Source organism: Hypomesus nipponensis, chromosome 10, assembly GCF_054491055.1.
Source record: "Hypomesus nipponensis isolate SF chromosome 10, ASM5449105v1, whole genome shotgun sequence".
Classification (NCBI taxonomy): domain Eukaryota; kingdom Metazoa; phylum Chordata; class Actinopteri; order Osmeriformes; family Osmeridae; genus Hypomesus; species Hypomesus nipponensis.
In genome coordinates this window covers 7969469-7988220 of record NC_140370.1, presented here as the reverse complement: position 1 = coordinate 7988220, position 18752 = coordinate 7969469, and the positions used below count along the sequence as shown (strand labels likewise).

Genomic DNA, 18752 nt, shown 5'->3' with positions numbered 1-18752 from the left:
GTTAACACTGTTCAAGACGGTTACACCCCATCCTTCTTATGTTTTGTCAGCCAACTGAACAGTATAATTGTTATATTTAGAAACTGAGTGTAATGAGGGTATAATAAAAAAGGCCTATAAAATGTAAAGTCAAACACATGTTCAAATACTTTCACACCATATATACAAATAAGACTCTCAGCTGTTTAATTTATACATAATTTCCTACACAATTTTGAAATGCTGAATCCTGTATTGTTTTAAACTATTGGTATGACATACTTCTGCTTGGGCCTTCTTATGCATTGGGAAAAGTACATCAAAAACATAAATAACAAAAAGATGGTGTGAATATTAGAATCAAGATATTAATCAGGGTAGTGAGGAATACATTGCAACTAGTGGTTGAAAAAACTTCATGGAATGTTTTCTTTGGAATTTTGATTCTTCTTTGGACTTGAGACACAATTTCCTTTAATTCTTCTCTGTTACAAACTATTTAGCTCTTGTAGAGTTTGGTCCAGGACTTGTTGCATCCCCAAATTTTCCTCCTTTGCACTGGATAGATGTTCTGTAATGTAAGTTGAATACAGATTTCACATGACATGGATCTGAGTTGCAGTATTACGCCACTATCTCACTAAACCAAATATTTACAGACCTCATTGGCCTAGGTGGACGTGGCACAATACGATTGTCAGCATGTTGCACAAAAGTGACATGCAAATCATGCCAGGTCTACACAATATGTAGAGGTCTGTAAAAATACAGCACAGTAGCATCCAACATATGTAATAGCACTTTTGTTGGTTGGTTACTAAACTAATTTTCAAAGTTTTGTGTTGACAGACACTCAAACAATATGACTGCTATTTATTGTTTGAATCTGTAGTGTTTGTCATTGCAACAGTGCATGTTCAAAACATGAATTGCTTTTAGATAGATTTTCTCAATTTAAGAAGCAAGATGAGTAGGACTAAAAAGGTCAGAAGAGTAGAACCAAATAGAGCAGGAAGAAATTTATTAAAGCTTTTGTTTTCACAGAAAAGAGAAATGAAAAGTGCAGGAAGAGGAAAAGAGTATCGTGACTGATGAAGGTTGAAAGGTCATCTACAAGGTATTCATATCATTAAGGGCATGGTCCAGCTCCTCGCTAATAGCCTTGTATTTCAGCTTCTGAGCATACAGTTCATCTGGAGGTCAGAGGCCAACGGGTCAAAGAGGTTGTAGATAGAGGGGCCACAGAAGCAGAGGAAACAGCAGAGACCACAGCAGGGGATAGGAAGAGAGAAACCGAAAGACAAGAGGGAAAATAGCGTTATCAGAGATCATCAATGAGAAGATAAATGGGGTTGTTTGAAAATTGTTATCTGCCTATTTGGAAACACAAGAAGTAAAAAAGTTAAGAGGAAGTCAGAAGGTGTGACAAGTTTACCTTCCAAGTCATCTATAGTCTTTTCCAGTTTCGCCACAGTCCTTTCTGCAAACTCTGCACGGGTCTCCGCCTACAGGAAGAGCAAAGAGCTAATGAAGTGTTGTACTTGGTACTATATAGTCTTGCATGGGCCTACTGTGTGTGTGTGCATGTTGTGTGTGTGTGTGTGGGGGGGGGGGTCTCAGGTTGTGTGCAATGTCACATTGCCTGCCCCATAGCTTATAGTTTAGGTATTCAAAGCGCACACATTTTAGTTAAGTATCTGCAAAACAACAAAAGACTGCCAGCCCACGGACATGACGTAAATCTGAAAGTCTTTTACAGATATATTTGTCCTTACTTCTTTCAGTTTATCACCGAGCACCTTGATCTCCTCTTCATATTTGTCTTCTTTTTCAGAGTACTGCAGAGACAAAGTAATAGCTTATTTAAAGGGTGGTTAAATGTAGAACTATAGATGGAATTATGCCATTTAGACACATCTTTCTGAAGATATAACAATGAAAAACAGTACAATCTTGGAAAAGTAATGCATAACATTGTTCACCATTGTAAATATACTAAACAGTAAATGTTAGTGCAATTTACTACTGGCCTTGTCAGACTGAGCCTCCAGAGACTTCAGGTTGTTGGTAACATTCTTCAGTTCCTCTTCCATATCGCCACATTTCCTGTGTAACAAGCGAGCAGGACCAGATGAATTCATGTGATACTTCTGACAGATTATCTCCTGTTCGGGCTAACTTGGACGTTAATGGCAATACAAAGTGTCATGATTATCGACACGCCACTTACAGTTCAGAAATTTCAGCCCTTTCCTCCGCCCTCTCTAGCTCCCCCTCCAAGATGACCAGCTTGCGGGCAACCTATGAAGAAGCACCCCATAAATGAAATGGGATCTCTTTGACAACCACATAATTATTACATAATCATGGTTGTAATGTTTACTCATTGATCTGTTGAGTGGTTTCTCTCTGCGCATGAGTACTGTGCATTTTTGGTGTGCTCTACCTCTTCGTATTTGCGGTCCGCCTCCTCTGCGATGTGCTTGGCTTCCTTCAGTTGCATCTCCTGGATCTCCATTTTCTCCTCGTCCTTCGTTGCTCTGTTCTCAATAACCTTCATGCCTCTGATGAAAAATATAATCACACAGGGTCAACAAGAAGCTCGATAGGCTAATGAACTATGAAATGATGACCACAAATCACAAAGTCGTTTTAGAGAGCATCTTTCTGATTTTGAGCAAACCAGCACACTGATCCCAGTTGGACTCTTTGGCCCTTTCTGACCTCTCGCTTTCGTCCGCTGCTTTCTCAGCCTCCTCTAGTTTCTGCAGTGCTGTGGCCAGTCTCTCCTGGGCCCGGTCCAACTCCTCCTCCACCAGCTGGATCCTACGGTTCAGAGCCGCCACATCCCCTTCAGCCTATGGGGTTGAAGAGAGGTTGGGGATTCAAGGGCTGATTTAAGTGAATGTCAAGGATGCACATAATAGTGTTTTCATAGTAGCCTACATTTTTTGTGAAAAGTATACTATGAAATAAGTAGCCTAATTGAATAATTTGTAATCAACTAATCAAAGTTACTGTTAGTGTCGATTTAGTAGAATAAGGGTGGCTTGGGAACCTTCGAAACATTTCATAAGTAAATAATATACCCCAATTTATCAGACTTCCTGTGAGCCTTGTCATCAGCTAAATTTGTAGATAGTATGTCTGCTCCCTTTTCCGGTGCAAAATAAATACTATGTTACAGACTTCTCGACCTTAGACCACATTTTCTCGTGCTTTGGCAGCAAAGCACCACAACTGTCAAATAATGTAAAAGTTCAATACAAAATAACAACAAATGGAAAGCCCACACGTTTAGGTTTTTAGATCAATTTCAAATGATTTACTGTCACTAATTTCCAACGTAGACTTCACGTAAAATGGTCAAATATCTAGGCGCCACAAGAGGCACCAATCCATTGGACTACGGTCAGACCTACAGAGTTTGCGTTTTATATGCATGATTAGCAACGTAGGCCTACTGTACTTATCGTCAAACTTCCAAAAGTGTTACTCGGTCCCTTGTCTAAGTTTACATGTACAAAAGCATGCATTTTGGGTTTCTCACACTTTCGCGCTGTTCTCGCTCTCTTTCCAGCTCTCTCTGTAAAATTAATGCTTGATCCTCGGCATCATCTGCTTGTTGTTGAAGAGCTTGGATTTTCCGTTTAATCGCTTCCATTGAATTCAAGTTTAAAGTCTACCCCCCAAAAAGTAGGCTATAACTTTGATATATAAAAAACGCTTAAGCCACCAAATGTTAACTACAACGAAAATCAATTCAGTCAAACAAATCAGTGAGTTTATGAAGTGAAAGAACTTCCAATGGTAGCCAACAAGATAAGTGAAGACTTCAAGGAAGTAGATTACTTTAGCAAAGTAAATGGGCTGGGAGTTTTCAGGAAATTTATGGGCAGGTCCTCCAATCCTGGGAAGAAGTCGGTCCCAGATGACATCACAATTACAGAGGGGGAGGTTTTTCAGCAAGAATGAAATTCCTTCCTGGTTCTTCTCTTCAGGACATATATGGAATGTGAAAGGTGTATAGCCCACGTTTGTCTGCGTAGTTGTGTAATACAGTCATTTATATGTGCACATAAAGTAGGGTACATTTGATAAGAACATATGCAGTAAAAAAGGCTAGTTTCTATTACTTGCTTTATCATCCAGATGCATGTAATGCCTGGTTCTCACACAACTGGAATGTAAATTGATTTAGTTGCTGACATGATCTGCAGAGAATGAACTGTAACACATTCCTTGAGAGTTCCCTATTTTCTCTCTCATGTCTGAATGTGTTATCATGAAGATTTTTTTAAGCATGAAAACATGCTAATGAAATGAATCACAGATGATGTGTCTACTTGTCTAATTGTAACTTGTCTAACTACTTGTAACTTGTCTAACTACATGCTAACTAATTGTAACTAGTCTAACTACATGCTCTTATTGTTCTTCCCTTTGGGACTCATTTGGTTTCACAATGTGTGTTTCATGTTTGGCTACCTGCAATGTTTGGGGCTATCTCGTTGTTATGATCAGTGACCTATGCACTTTTGTAAAACTATCTTGTAAGTCGCTTTGGATAAAAGCGTCTGTTAAATGCATAAATGTAAATGTAAATATATATGTGAATGAAAATATACAAAATCACCCTTGTAATAAAGCCAATGTCAGGTAATATTGCTTGGATATTGCATGTAATGAATAACATGCTATTTATTGTCACCATGTGAGCATCAGCAGATACACATGACTGTAATACACTGTACAAAAATGTCATGAGATTAAATGTATTATCCCAGTATCTATCCATACAGGCAAACATCTAAGGATTTCTATGATGTAAAATCCATAAATTACGGCCTAATGAATTGAGTGACAGATTTTATTTTTTATTAACTGTTAGTTTTCTTTGTCCAGTCTATTTCCTACTCTGCTTAAACATGGAGATATAGCATAACACAAATACTGAAATCTTCTTCAACAGCCCTTTGAGAGGACTACAGTTGGAAAGCCTTCAATCATGGAGCTTTAGGTTGAATCTCGTCCATCATTGATTAGATCTACTCTCAGCCAGAGACGAAGCTCGAGTTACGCCTGAGGCTGAATGTTTCAAGGGAATGCAGTCAGATCTCAAACCGGATCTAACTATCTCTACACATGCACTGTACCCAGGTCTGTCAGGTCCTATGAAAACCCAAAGAAAAAGAGAGTTTGAGGAGAGTTTGATGTCTACTGTGGTCTTTGTAGAAAAGGGAGTCTGTGCGAGTTTGATCTTTGCCGAGTATGCACGGCCTGGTTTAACAAGATCATCCATCATAGCCGACATGGTCTATCATAGCCTTTTGGTTTCTTTGTCATTCTATAGCTTCAGTTTAAAGTTTTCTGAATTTGAACAGAACAAAGAGGTTTGTGTGTGTGAGTGTCTGTGATATTTTCACCAGAAACACCACAAGCATTGGTTTCATTAGACACCGGAGTGTGCGCGGTCTCCCTGTTTGTTTTAGCCAAATTCCTGAGATTCCTGAGATTCCTGGACTGCCACACACCTAGCCAACTCTTGTCTTTCTACTGAAAAATATCCCATTGTACAAGCCTGTGAGCTTGATTCACTCAGTACACACAACTGAATCCGTACATGTTAAAAAGTATACAGTTGCATCCACTAGATCTGTTAATGAATCTACTCTTTCTACAGTATTGTTTCTGGTTCTGCTTTTTCTATAGTTGAAAGGTCAATAGAGAGATGAATATATGCATATACACAGTAGTATTGTATAGCTTGTTGTGTATGGAAGATTTGGGAACGTTTTTAGTTATTTACAAAGATCACAGTTCAGATCTATTTCTAATTAATCCACATTTCAATAGGTGCTAATGCCATCTGTGAATGACTGAAGAGTGTCAGGGTATAGTTTGTTTTGATTGTAGTTAGTTGCAATACTAATATTTTCTGGGCATCAAAGAAAAGGACATTTAAATGAACAAGTCTTAGTCAATCGCCCCCTTGGAATTTGTCTGGAATGTTGTCTTGAATGTTGTACACAAGTGACTTTGAAAGTGAAAGTGTACTTTATATGCTGTATGCCCATGACTATTTCTTACATGCTCACTAGAAAATTAGTAATAATACATGGGTGGGGGGAGGACGGGGCTTGGTGAATTTACATGATGTCCACTATTTCACACTAGACTACACCACTGCTCTAGTATGTAATAACTTACGTCGGTTGCCTTCTTTTCAGACAGTTCCAGCTTCTCTTGTGCATCCTTCAGAGCCTCCGAATACTTGTCCAGCTCGTCCTCTGTGCCCTTGAGCTTCTTCTGCAGGCCCAGGAGCTCGTCCTCCAGCTGGTCAACATACAACCAAAGTAGAGGGTCAGGAAAGGGATTCTAGAGAGAAACTAAGCTCTTTTTCTCTCCTTGAAGTGTTTACATTTAGAACAGCGAAAGTCATTCCATGGTTTTAGTATCAAAAGGGTTTAAAATCACGTAAATGCTTTGCTAACTTGTTCGGATGCCTCCGGGTATCGAATGAACTTTGGAACTTTTTAAAACAGTAAGCTATTTAAAGTTTGAAATTATACATGGATTTTATTAGCATTTTTGTTTCTTTCATTCAACTCTACCTGGCATCTTCATATCGTCGTCATTGATGAATGGTCGAAAGGGAAATGGTGCTCTTTATTCTAGTGCCCACCAACAACTTTCTTTGGGATGATGAGGAAAAAGGCCTATTTGATTCGTGCCATCCAAACAAGAAGTTCACATAATCCTCCAGACTATCTGAAAATGTCCAAAATGGCTGTTGGTGTTGTGTGGGTGCTGTGGTGCAAGTGACAACCATTTCTTGCGTATTCTCATTTTTGACAGGGAGAATTAGTCATCTTAGAAAGGATTTCTGCCAGTTGCTTTAATGTCGATCCCTGCTTGTCCACACCTCGCACACCCCTCCCCTTGCTTTCTGACATACCACTCATGCCTTCATTGTGCTGTCATCTCCCAGCAATAACAAAAGTTTGGATTAATAAAATTGTCTGTTTACAAGACCGTCCTTGCTGCTCAAGAAGATGCATCATAAACAGACATCAACATATATATATTAAATTATTAAAATGTGACATGATAGCTCACAGCCGTTAAGTTTTTGCCTTGTCAGAATGCAGTTGACTAAATATGGGCATGATAGCAGTTTGGTGGTGTTTCTGCTTTGGAATGTTCCAGAAGTATAAGCAGACAGATAAGTGGTGGTCAGAAGGGCTGGACCCCTAGAGTCTTGTAACTTACACCAAATCAGGCTGCAGAGCAGCAGCTGAAATTGTTGTGTTTTTATTCCTGGTCCATCAGCATTGCTAGGTCTAATCCTCCTGGTGCTTTGTGGGTAACACCAAGGCATGCTTTCTCTCTTTCTGTGTCTCCCTGTGGGGTTCCCTCTATCAATGTAACCCTCCTTTCACCAAACATCTCATGCTCTGTCTGGTTGTGATGGTCGACTGGTAGAAATGACAATACTTGACAGGGCCTGGTAAATGACATTTGTTAACCTTGTTTTTCGTGATTTAATGGATAATTGTGGGTATGTCATTCTAAACTGCATTTTGGCACACGTTTGTAACATTCATGTATGATTTTATACCACACTTTTAAATCCCGTCCTAGATCTTGAATATCAATCAAAACACAGGTTTTGATAATATGATCAAATGGCACAAGCTTCCTCTGCTGCATCTGCAGATATATTCATCTTTAATACAGGTATTGATAGAAATCTTTAATATAGAGAAACCTTTCGACATAGACATCTATAGATACTGATATCTGTAGATAAATACATATTTTCTAACCCAGCCTTTGCCAGCTCCACTCACCAGCTTACACTTGTCCTCCGCTGCCTTCTTGTCTGACTCGGCCTGCTCGGCCCTGTCGATTGCGTTCTCCTTGTCCAACTTCAGCATCTGCATCTTCTTCTTGATGGCCTCCATGGTTTCTGTGGGGGTATTTCAGGGACTACAAAAAATGGAAGAGAAAGGTAGGTAAATGGTCTGCTCTCAAAGCAAGAAGCACAGTGAGTCTTGTTTCTTCTCCTGGGGTCTGACGGGGGCTTCTCCGGAGCAGGTGAAGCAGCAGCTCAGAAAAGAGGGAGAGCAGAGGAAGGGAACAAGACTGAGAGCAGGAGCCGGGCAGGGGGCGAATGAAACCCCACAGTAAACTCAGAGTGGTTTTTAAACTTCGCTGGGAGTTTTTTGGAGGCCAGCTCCAGTCCCTTTGGTGTAAGCTCATTCCCAGCATCAACCCCCTCCCCCTCCTCCCCTCACCGCCGAGCACTCCCTCCAACCTGGCTAGCCCCAGAAAGGACTGTGCCCCTCCTCCCCCTTAATCTAAACCACCAAAGTCTCCCAAAGGAGACGCTTGGTGTACTTGGAGACTCTGGCCAAGTCTATCCCCTTCTCCTTTCTTTCCTTTTTAGACTGGACATGGAAAAGAGAAAAAGAATGATCGTAGTCACAAAGCAATGAGTGGTTGGTCATGAGGGACTTGAAAATAAGGCAGTGAGTCAGTCACATCTCCACAGAAGCGAGTCATCAAGCGTGTGGAGTTCAGAATGAAGTAGCTGTTAATCGAGGAAACATTCCTGCTTTGCCCATTGGAATGGATTTTTGATTTATCCAAGCTATCCTTTGTGCAGTGGAATGCTCAAAACGTATGTTAATAACAGTGTTGGTTAGAGGGGGACATTCCTTCTACAGTTGAATGAAAATTAGATGTATGGAAAAAGACCCAGCCAAGGAAAACATGGGGAAATAGCTTTCTGTTTGCAGACTCCATCAGTGTGAATGTACTTATATGTTACCCTGTTCACCAAGGAGAGTTATTCTAGGTGTGAATTCATCATCACGGTTTTCATGGTTACCTCTGTGATAGGATGTGACCCTAACCTGTTGAATGTATTGGTTAACCTTTTCCCCCACAATAAAACAAGTTCATAATGCAAAAGTTACTATGTGGTTGCTTTCTTGGTTTGTTAGTTATGAATAGAAACTATGAGGTAATACGACAGTGAGGAGATACTGTGGATGCATACCCTGACATCACTGTAAACTGGCCCCAGGGCCAGTTTGTCTGCACTAACAGCTCACAAACACAACAGCTGCTCTGACTAAAAATAAAGTCTGCTCAAAATCAAGCTTCTTCCAGCGATAATATCAACTAACACCCCAAGGGATAAACTTGAAAGAATTTGATGCTAAGTTAAAAGATAGACAAAGTAATTCCCAGCCGTACGTTTGTGCGGCATTAGAATGTCTCAAGTTATCACTACTTGTTCGCTCAAGGTGAATTTTTTAACCTTTCTTAAGAACAGGCCGTTCCCCTGTCAATCTCTGCTGTAACTAGTGGTACACACAGGTCACAAGTTGTGTTTAACCTTTTCTAAATGGAGGTCACTGCTGAGGAAAGTCAAGGTGTAAAGCCGACGCAGATTTGAGGTAAATCCCTTCCCATGACAGTGCGAGCAGTGTTTTCCCATATGCCCTGTAAGAGTGAGAAATGTCTCGCCTTGCAGTCTCTGGTCATCACCTTTCCAGACTTATGGTCAGCTCAAGCTTTGAAGTTCAGTATTCAATTTTGTGTGCAATTACTAGGTCACTGAAATAAATTTTGTATTCAAATAAAATATTAATACAGCCAGGTTTTCTTCAAATTTCGATATCCTGAAAGGATAGCCTTTAGCCTTTAAGTGTTCTGGTAAAAACATCTTCAGAGCTCTGAGCATGCCTGACTAGCATTCTGAAGGTTGGTAATTGTGTAGTTGTCTTTGTAGTATACACAAACTGACCAATAAATGCTCCATCCATGCTCCAAAGGTTACTTCCTTACGAAGGCCCCTTTTTGAAAACAAGTGACCTGAAATTACAAGCAACAGCCTTTATGTTTACGGAGTAGTAAACAGCTTTTTAATTCACTTAGTGTACAACGCTGGCTCACTCAGATTTTCAAGACAAGCCATGTATCACGACTTGCATCCTTTTTGTAGCTGTTGCCAAACACTACAGATGAACCTCCAGAAAGGATTTACTACAGATACTGTATTACCACAAAATGTATTTTAAAGTGGTCCAAGAAAACTTGCTACTGCATACAGTGAGTCTATACCTATTGTTTTGGGTAAGGATTTTATTGAGAGACCAAACATTCTTAGAGTTTACATTGTACACACGTGTGGTTGATACTCCCAGTAGGGAGGAAGGGAAAGACAGAAAGAGAGTCCGACAAAAATTGGGAGGGAAGACAGAGAGAAAGGCATAAGTGAAAGTGAGACAGAGAGAGACAACGAGGGAGAGGGAAAGGGAAAGGGAGGGAGAGGAAGAGGGAGAGAGAGGAAGAGATTTCCTTTTAAGGTAAAAACTCCCCCAAAAGCTGTTGGGTTGTCTTGGGAGTAGAGTTAATGTAGAGCTAAGTTTACATCCCAAAGGCTATGGGAATAGACAAGTAGAATTCAGTGTGTGCGTGTATTATATTTGTTTACAGGCTGAGGGACAAGGCTGGTGGGGGTGTTACTTATTGCAATATGAAGCGATATTTGATGTTTCTCTTACTCTAGGACTACATTTACCGTAATCGTAATTGATCATTTGCCATAAAGTAATGCTATTCAAAGTGGACTATGGTTTGTTGTTTTGTTCTTGCTTAAGCTTACTTAGGGACTCAGGTTATTGAGCGGTTAGGGAATCGGGCTAGTAATCTGAAGGTTGCCAGTTCGATCCCCGGCTGTGCCAAATGACGCTATGTCCTTGGGCAAGGCACTTCACCCTACATGCCACGGGGGAATGTCCCTGTAATTACTGTAAGTCGATCTGGATAAGAGCGTCTGCTAAAATGACTAAATGTAAAATGTAAGCTGTAGAACAATAATTGATTCATTCATTTACCAAGGAAAGTTGAGGGGCTGCACATTTTATTTTGATTCAACATTGTCTTATTTCTGTACCAAATTATTGTTTCATTAGGGTTTTTTTTAGATCGTGTTGTTCTTCCAGAGGAAGGAATACACAGTAAGAATACACATCCAGTATTGTCTACATTCCCCAGAGGTGAATAAGCTTCCAACTCCCCTCTGTCTTTGCTAACTGTCAATCATAAAGCTGCTTCTGATTCATGGAGTTCAACAGAAAGCGAAGTGGCAAAGTAGCGTGCGTCTGACTGACAGCATAAGGTTGGCTGCTTGCGACCTCTTCTGTTGAGTTGCAGACAGCATGTACACGGACCACTTGTGTGGCTTGAATAGACTGCCTCTTCACAACTGAAAAACATCTTTCTAAACAAAATTTAGAAAAGACATCTCCTGAGAAGCCGAATCTTGTTTTAAGCTTGCTGAAGCTTGTGTTACTCAATTGAATACATGTGGGTGTAAGGTTCCGTAAAATAATATGATTATTGTACAGTGTTGCAGCTCGTGTCTCTTTGTCCTTTTGATTGTCTCGGAAGCAGAGGGCGCTCTAGGACAGAAAGAAAAAACATGCCTCCTGAAGTTCACTACTCCTGAAGTCAGCCCTATTCCCAAATATTTCCAAAGAATATTTAGGAAGTTGTCTTTGCTGTACCATACACAGTGGCAGGTCATTTTTGGTCCTTAAGACGACTCGAGGTTAATACTGGGATTACCTCCTAATTTAACTACACACATCCACATTGTGAGTTGTTTCTTGTGTAAAACATCTTAGAAGATGTCATTAGTTTTAGTATTGTAAACCGTCATGGTATTATGTCACGCGACACAGTGTAAAAATACCTCAACCTAAGGAAGGCTCAGAGAATGTCAAGAACATATTTTGTCACGGTTCTGGTGTGAAAACATTGGTATGTGGTGCTGTGATTGAGTGCAGACAGAAGGGAAAGTGAGTATGCGTGTGTATGTGGAGGAAGCTCATAAGTGGTTCCCACTGGGAGGGAAAAGAGTGGCTGCTTTTCTTTAGCAATGGTGGTGGATGTCTTACACACACACACACCAGTACACACACCAGTACACACCAATACACACACCAATACACACACCAAAACACACACCCACCCCAGTACACACACCCACACCAGTAAACACACATCCACACGCCACCCTCATGTCTCATGTGTGCACATAAACACTGATGTGTTCACCCTTCTGAACAAATGTTTATTGATGATGAAGACCTAGGTCAAAGGTTTTTCCAGATGAGAAAAAATAATTTGGCAAAGGATATCAATGGTAACACAAGTTACTATAGTGCAATTACTCTGGGGCAAGTACCATAGTTTAGCATGCTATACTTACGTAATACAGTATAGTGATTGCACGTGTTTGATCCATTCGTTCACATGTGGCATTTTACACGGCAGTGTCTTGAAAAGGCAATTACTGTAAGTGACATATTCTTATATTTTTGTGTCTAATGTATAAAAGTGATTTGGTTTAGTGATTTGCAAAACACTGTGTGTAGTATTTTGCAAATAGTGTGAGGCTGAGAATGGGCTTATAGTTGTGCAAATCTGAGCTGCTGTTTTGCGCCTTGAGTGTCAGGTTTCAGTAACTGTGTTATTTGACATGTTTGTGTCTAAGCAATCATAAAAAAACTGTAAGAGTCAGCCATCACACCAACTGGTAGAACAGTATGAACCTGTTCATGAACTAGATTTATACACCTGTGTCATGTCCTCCTGATTTCTTCTTACTTGGATGTGGAGATCTTCAAAGAGCTTTCTAGATCAGAAACACATATGTTACGCTCTGGAAACACTTTAGATTATGTGAATATTACGTCAATGGGTGTCTGTGGGCGGATGCTGTGTCTTTGGCTTCATTGGCTGATTTGGAAGTGTAAGGAATGTCTTCCACTTCACCTTCAGGGACAGGAAATTAGAAAAGAAAGTTTATGATCCATAAGATTTAGACAAACATTTACTAGGGTACTCCATATGCTATTACTCACCTTGTATGGTCTACTTGGGTATCGTCTACAGTTAAGGATGCACAGTTTCTCTTTGGTATTTCATGGTTCACAGAGAACTCAATCAGGGCATATGTAGAAATATGCAGCAATAGAAATATGCAGCGATTGAACAAGAGCACCACATTTCCAAATAGTGATTTCAAGCAGCCGTGGCAAATTTTAGCATTTCATAGCCATTGATCAGTTGGCCAACATTGCTTTTCTCGATTATTTATAACCATACCATATTCTCAAATCTAACACTTTTGAGTTCAATTGCAACTTATGCGAAAAGGCAGGTGTATTTTTCTATATTATAATCAACTGTGTCAATTTGAATAACTAAGACCTTGACTTGTGTCACATGGAAAACTAAACTGCTTTAGTGACGTGCCTGTTCTGGTGATGCACGCACTGGCTAATTCTGTCTCCCTGCCAAGTACAGGCCCTGGCAGGATATCAGAATATCTGTTTCAATATGTAAACATCCAATCACTGAATCATTTAGTTGTATTTAATTTAATACTATAGAAGATTATTTTACCTGTTTATACATGTTTACAAACTTTGACAAAACGAACAATATTTTGTGTTACACAGCAGACGTTTCATTCATTAGAAGATTACTTAAAAAGTTACATTACCTATTCATGCTTTTTACCAAGTTTGACAAAAGCTAATTACTGTTGTGTTACAAAGCAGGCATGCGATTTGTTGACATTGTCCCAGTTGGGTAAGGTTGTACACGCCCTGTCCAGGTTTAGACCAATAGAAGAAAGGTAAGATATTTACATGTGGAGTTCGAGTTTATATAAATACCGACTTTGCACGCTTTTTGGCATATTGAAATAATTCATCGTGCAGACAAATATAACAAGTTTTTTCCTCCAACGGTCATTTATTTCCGTCGGATAAAAGTGTTCTCAACAGTTTTCTTTTGAAATTGGATAGGGCTTTTAAAACATACCAACCTACTGTACTATGGGAAAAGAAATAACATGGTTGTTCGTCATTGGGATTACAATAATACAAGCATGTGAAGCTCTCTCTGAAACTACCGAACAAACCTCCATCAGTAAGTGCAGAGAACATAATACTTTCAATACTTAAATATATTAGGTTTGTTTTATTAACCTTTAATGACCTTGATGTATAATTGGCGTGTTGAAATTCAGACCGAACTGTAAATTGTGTATAGGCTATGAACAAACATCCAGTTTGAAATGAATGTTTTTTTAATTGGCTTCACTTTAATTTGCCACTGAGGTATACTTTTTCTATTACTAGAAAAAATAATTGCTCTATTTTAAAAATGTGGTTGGTTTTACACTGAACACATTCTCTCTTTATAAGTGTTGAATCAGGATTTTTTTTTTACCTTTGCTCTCTCATAGACAATAACACTGACTGGATTGGAAACTACACTTACATTGAAACCAAGTTCTCAGTACGCCAAGTTGAGGAGCCCGAGGAGGACCTGTGCTACCTTGTGCCTGGTGTGAACCGCACTGTCTCTGAGTGTGGATTTAACACTTCATCACAAACCTTTGCCATCATCCATGGCTGGTCGGTAAGTAACTCAAGACTTTCCAACTCATTTGAAAGTTAATATCCCTGTTATTATATATACTTTTTTTAGCAACTAAATAATGTGTTTTCGTCTGAACTAATCTTATACTGTTTAGCACATCCTAATGTCCTTTGTCTGGGGGTCTGTAGGTGGCTGGACTCTTTGAGAGCTGGGTCCACAAGCTTGTGGCTGCTCTCTTTGAGAGAGAGCCCAGTGCCAATGTTCTAGTGGTGGACTGGCTGGACAGGGCCAATGAGCACTACCCCAACTCTGCAGAGAACACCAAGCTGGTGGGCCAAGACGTGGCAAGGCTGATCAACTGGCTGGAGGTGAGCACTCACCTGTTAGAAAACAGTATCAAGTGATTGAGAGAATAAAACGTTTTTAGTATATTTAATGCTTTACTAACATTTATTAGCAGACTTTTCTTTAGACAGCTAAAGACAATTACTGATTAATTTACTCTTCCCCACAACCAGGTTGAGGTGAAGTATGACCTATCAAAGCTTCACATCCTGGGGTACAGTCTGGGTGCCCATGTGGCTGGAGTTGCAGGGAACCTTACCAACAACAAAGTCAATAGAATAACAGGTGCAAACCTCCTGCAGTCCGTTAATAACTCACAGTATGGCAGCATTTGGAATATCCATGCCCTGTGCCTGGTTCCAGGAACAAAATAGCTATTATTATCTCATTACTGTGTTCAAATGTTTCTCCTTCTAAAATTAAACCACTACAATCCTATTCATGTGCACAGGTCTGGACCCCGCTGGCCCTCGTTTCGAGAATGCCGACAGCCTCAGTCGCTTGTCCCCCGACGATGCCACCTTTGTGGATGTTCTGCACACCAATATCAGGGGAAGCCCCGACCTGAGCATTGGCATCCAGAGACCTGTGGGTCATGTGGACATCTACCCCAATGGAGGCACTGAGCAGCCTGGATGTACCTTCCAGAACGCCATGAAGATGATCGCCACTTACGGCATCTACAGTACGTGTACTTCAAGTACCATTACAGCATTGTCCTCTTAGTGGTCCACAAACCCACTCTTAGCGGTTCCTCTTCTGTCTTCTTCTGTGTAGACGTCGACCAGATTGTGAAGTGCGCCCATGAGCGCTCCGTGCACCTGTTCATTGACTCCCTGGTTAACAAGCAGCAGCAGAGCATGGCCTACCGCTGCAACTCCAGAGATGCCTTCAACAAAGGCCTGTGTCTGAGCTGCCGCAAGAACCGCTGCAACAACGTGGGCTACAACGTCAACAAGGTCCGCACGACCCGCAGCGCCAAGATGTACCTCAAGACCACTGCCAGTATGCCCTTCAAAGGTGGGCAGACCTTGTTACGCCATTACAGGCAAACCCTTTTGGTGTGGTCCTGATCGGCACTGTTGTGTGGTACCTGTGGTTCTGACAGCAGTGTCGTCCATCTTCAGTTTTCCACTACCAGATAAAGGTCCACTTCTTCAGCCAGCACAACCTGAGTCTCAGCCAGCAGCCTTTGAAAGTGGCCCTGTTCGGAACCCACGGCGAGAAGACAGACATCAATCTGATTATGTAAGTGTCTCTGGTTATGCAAAAACTCTAAGGAATGTGGACGACAGTGCGTTGGTATAGCTGGATGTCACGTGAACAAGCCCTCCTTAGACTAACTATCCAATTCTACGGCCCTACTTTTTATCACCTATTATAGAGGGCGCTCTCCCATAAGTGAGAAAAAAAACGAATTTGGGGGCCCTGTATCATAAGCGTCCTCTCGCACCCCCACCATCTAACCTACACCTACACTTCCGACACAATTAGAACACAAGCTTAACCTTGTATCTCCACACACAGGCCCAACCTGTTCACCAACTCCACGGTCTCCTTCCTGGTGACCTCTGATGTCGACATCGGCGAGCTTCTGATTGTAGAGATGGAATGGGAGAGCGACTCCTACTTCTCTTTCCTCAGCAGCAACGAGTTCCTGATCCGCAGGATCCGTGTGAAGTCTGGTGAGACACAGGCAAAGTGAGTACTATGGATCCCAAAGTGAATCTCAACTGAAGAACTGAATGAGTTCAATCAAATGGACATCCTTGTATGGGTTTTGTTTTGGCCAAATCCATTTCAGTACCTGACCATGCCTTCACCTGGTCTTTCTACAGGGTAATCTTCAGAGTTAGAGAAGGCGAATTCGCTCATCTTGTCCAGGGAGGAGAATCTGTGTCCTTTGTAAAGTCGAAAGAAGATCAAAACAGCCGGAAGATGGAGAGGTGAGAGACATGTTTCAATGTTTCAGTTGGTACAATGGACATGTTTTCAGGATGAACGGGTCATTCACATGACACCACTCACTCACACTGATGTATTGACATTGTCTTTGTGTTGCATTGTAGGTTGCACAGGCTCAAGATGCATGGAAGCTTTTTCAAACAAGGTATGAATGAGGCTGCCATTGATAAGACCCTGTCATCATCTGAGTCTTTATCTTCATCTCGCTGATAAGATAAGCCTAGACAATCACTCTATCCCACTTGCTAGAAACAATTCAAATATCCTGAGTTTGGTTTCCTCACTGTACAGTGAAAAGCAAACAGCTTGAATCTACAACCCACCGGTGACATCAATGCATGTTCTGCATGAAAGTTTGTTATGCTGTTGCAAATAAGAATTTCAGCAAAAGTCTGGAACATCTGTATAGGCATCTGTTAAAACTGAAAGTGTTTGTTTTGTGGGATTGTAGCTCTGACCACTAGTTCTGTCAAATAGCTTAGTATACAACATTCCAATCACATAATCAAACTCAATCTAGAGTATATTTTTCATCCAACAAGGTGGATTGTTATAGGTAAACTGTGTTCTTGACTTTTTTTGCATATTGTATTTAGAAAAGCCTTTTCATATGACAAAGATAAATACTCTTTTGTCAACATATACTTTTACGTTACTATTACATATATTTACAGTTAACATGAACATTTAGAAATGGGAAATAATATTTTACTGTATTATTGACTTTGTGACCCTAATTGTAGCACTTGTTACTGTAACTGCATCAAAGGGATCATGGTCAAGAATATTAATGCAATAATATGAATATTCCCTTGTGTTATACAGTATATATATATATATATGTTTGCAATTAACAATTTTGTCACACAACTGTGAAATCCAAGTCGGCCAATTATTCCATGTTATACTGTATCACAAACTATTTAGCACAGGTCACTTTATAGGTTGTCATCCAAAAAGTAAATTGTGTCAAGGTCCAATCACTGGCAAAGTTGAAATACAAATGGCTGTAAAAGGTGTGTGGGTAAAAGGTAGTTGGAAAACAAAAGATGGACACTGCTGCAACGTTTCACTCTATATGATAGGTTTGACTTGGACAACCAGTTTTGCTGGGAATGCTTTTTATTGTATTTATTGATTGTGCTGTATATAATTCCTAAATTAGACTGTATATAATGTTAGGTTTTCTGTGGTGCTGAACTATTACAATAATATATGTACTACCTATATATTCTTTCTGCAAATAAAAAATAGGCTTGGATTGGTGAGACTTCATGAGGTAATATTTTATTTCACCCCTTAACTATACTTTATCAAGGAAAAAGAGAACACATTAAACTTCCCTTGAAATAGGACTTGAGAAAAGCTAAGACAAGGCAGCTCGTTTCTTGTGCATGTTTACACAGATAACACAATCTGTCATGCTATTTGAAAAAGCAACACCACAGTTCCAAACAACTCATAGGGGCTCCAGATGTCTACTAAGAAAGCTCACAATATTGACACAGACATGACGTGCTTCCTACCTGTTTCCAGGCACTGCTGTTGTCCACGTGAGCAAACACCTCCTCTGCATGATCTTCTCAGTGCATCTAAACATTTATCTTTATCAGACTTTGTCAACATGAGATTCCCTTTACTTGGCAGGGTTCAGTTTGCTTGGTAGCTTGCCGTATTTGGTCATTAACGTAGGGCACACATAGAGATATTTACTGCAAATGTGTAATCTGACTGAAGGTCAGTTTTCTTTTTCACTTAATTGAAAAAATAAAATATAAACAACTTTCCAAGTAGCAGGTGGCATACTGTAACTTACATTGCTTCACATACACACGTTTTGAGTAATCAATGGTCTGTAAAGGGATTTAAACATATTAAGGAATGGATGAGGTACGACTCTCATTTACAGGACTAATCATACGATAATGCCCCTGGAATAAACGACCACAATGAAATCAATGTGACTAACAGTCATACAAAGAGCA

At 40.3% G+C, this 18752-nt stretch overlaps 2 protein-coding genes across 4 annotated transcripts; one reads left to right on the top strand and one right to left on the bottom strand.

Moving 5' to 3' along the window:
- Positions 1–163: 163 nt before the first annotated feature.
- Positions 164–8172, bottom strand: LOC146271450 (tropomyosin alpha-1 chain-like). Of its 3 annotated transcripts, none has more exons than XM_084707714.1 (9): positions 7833–8164; positions 6190–6315; positions 2704–2837; positions 2426–2543; positions 2210–2280; positions 2010–2085; positions 1755–1817; positions 1415–1484; positions 164–550 (listed from the first exon to the last, which is right to left on the bottom strand). In XM_084707714.1, the coding sequence occupies exons 1-9, from the start codon at positions 7944–7946 to the stop codon at positions 468–470; spliced, it is 855 nt and encodes a 284-aa protein (XP_084563840.1). In that variant the 5' UTR covers positions 7947–8164; the 3' UTR covers positions 164–467. The 3 variants fall into 3 exon arrangements, with proteins under 3 accessions (XP_084563840.1, XP_084563842.1, XP_084563841.1); XM_084707715.1 differs by lacking the exon at positions 164–550 and adding an exon at positions 984–1172 and having other exon boundaries at positions 7833–8172; XM_084707716.1 differs by lacking the exons at positions 6190–6315; positions 7833–8164 and adding an exon at positions 3530–3853.
- Positions 8173–13765: 5593 nt separating this feature from the next.
- On the top strand, positions 13766–18040 carry lplb (lipoprotein lipase b). The gene is made up of 10 exons (XM_084706840.1): positions 13766–14001; positions 14321–14496; positions 14646–14825; positions 14976–15087; positions 15254–15487; positions 15580–15822; positions 15930–16050; positions 16330–16503; positions 16641–16748; positions 16872–18040. Exons 1-10 carry the CDS (start codon positions 13908–13910, stop codon positions 16975–16977), a joined length of 1548 nt encoding a protein of 515 aa, XP_084562966.1. The 5' UTR covers positions 13766–13907; the 3' UTR covers positions 16978–18040.
- Positions 18041–18752: the final 712 nt, after the last annotated feature.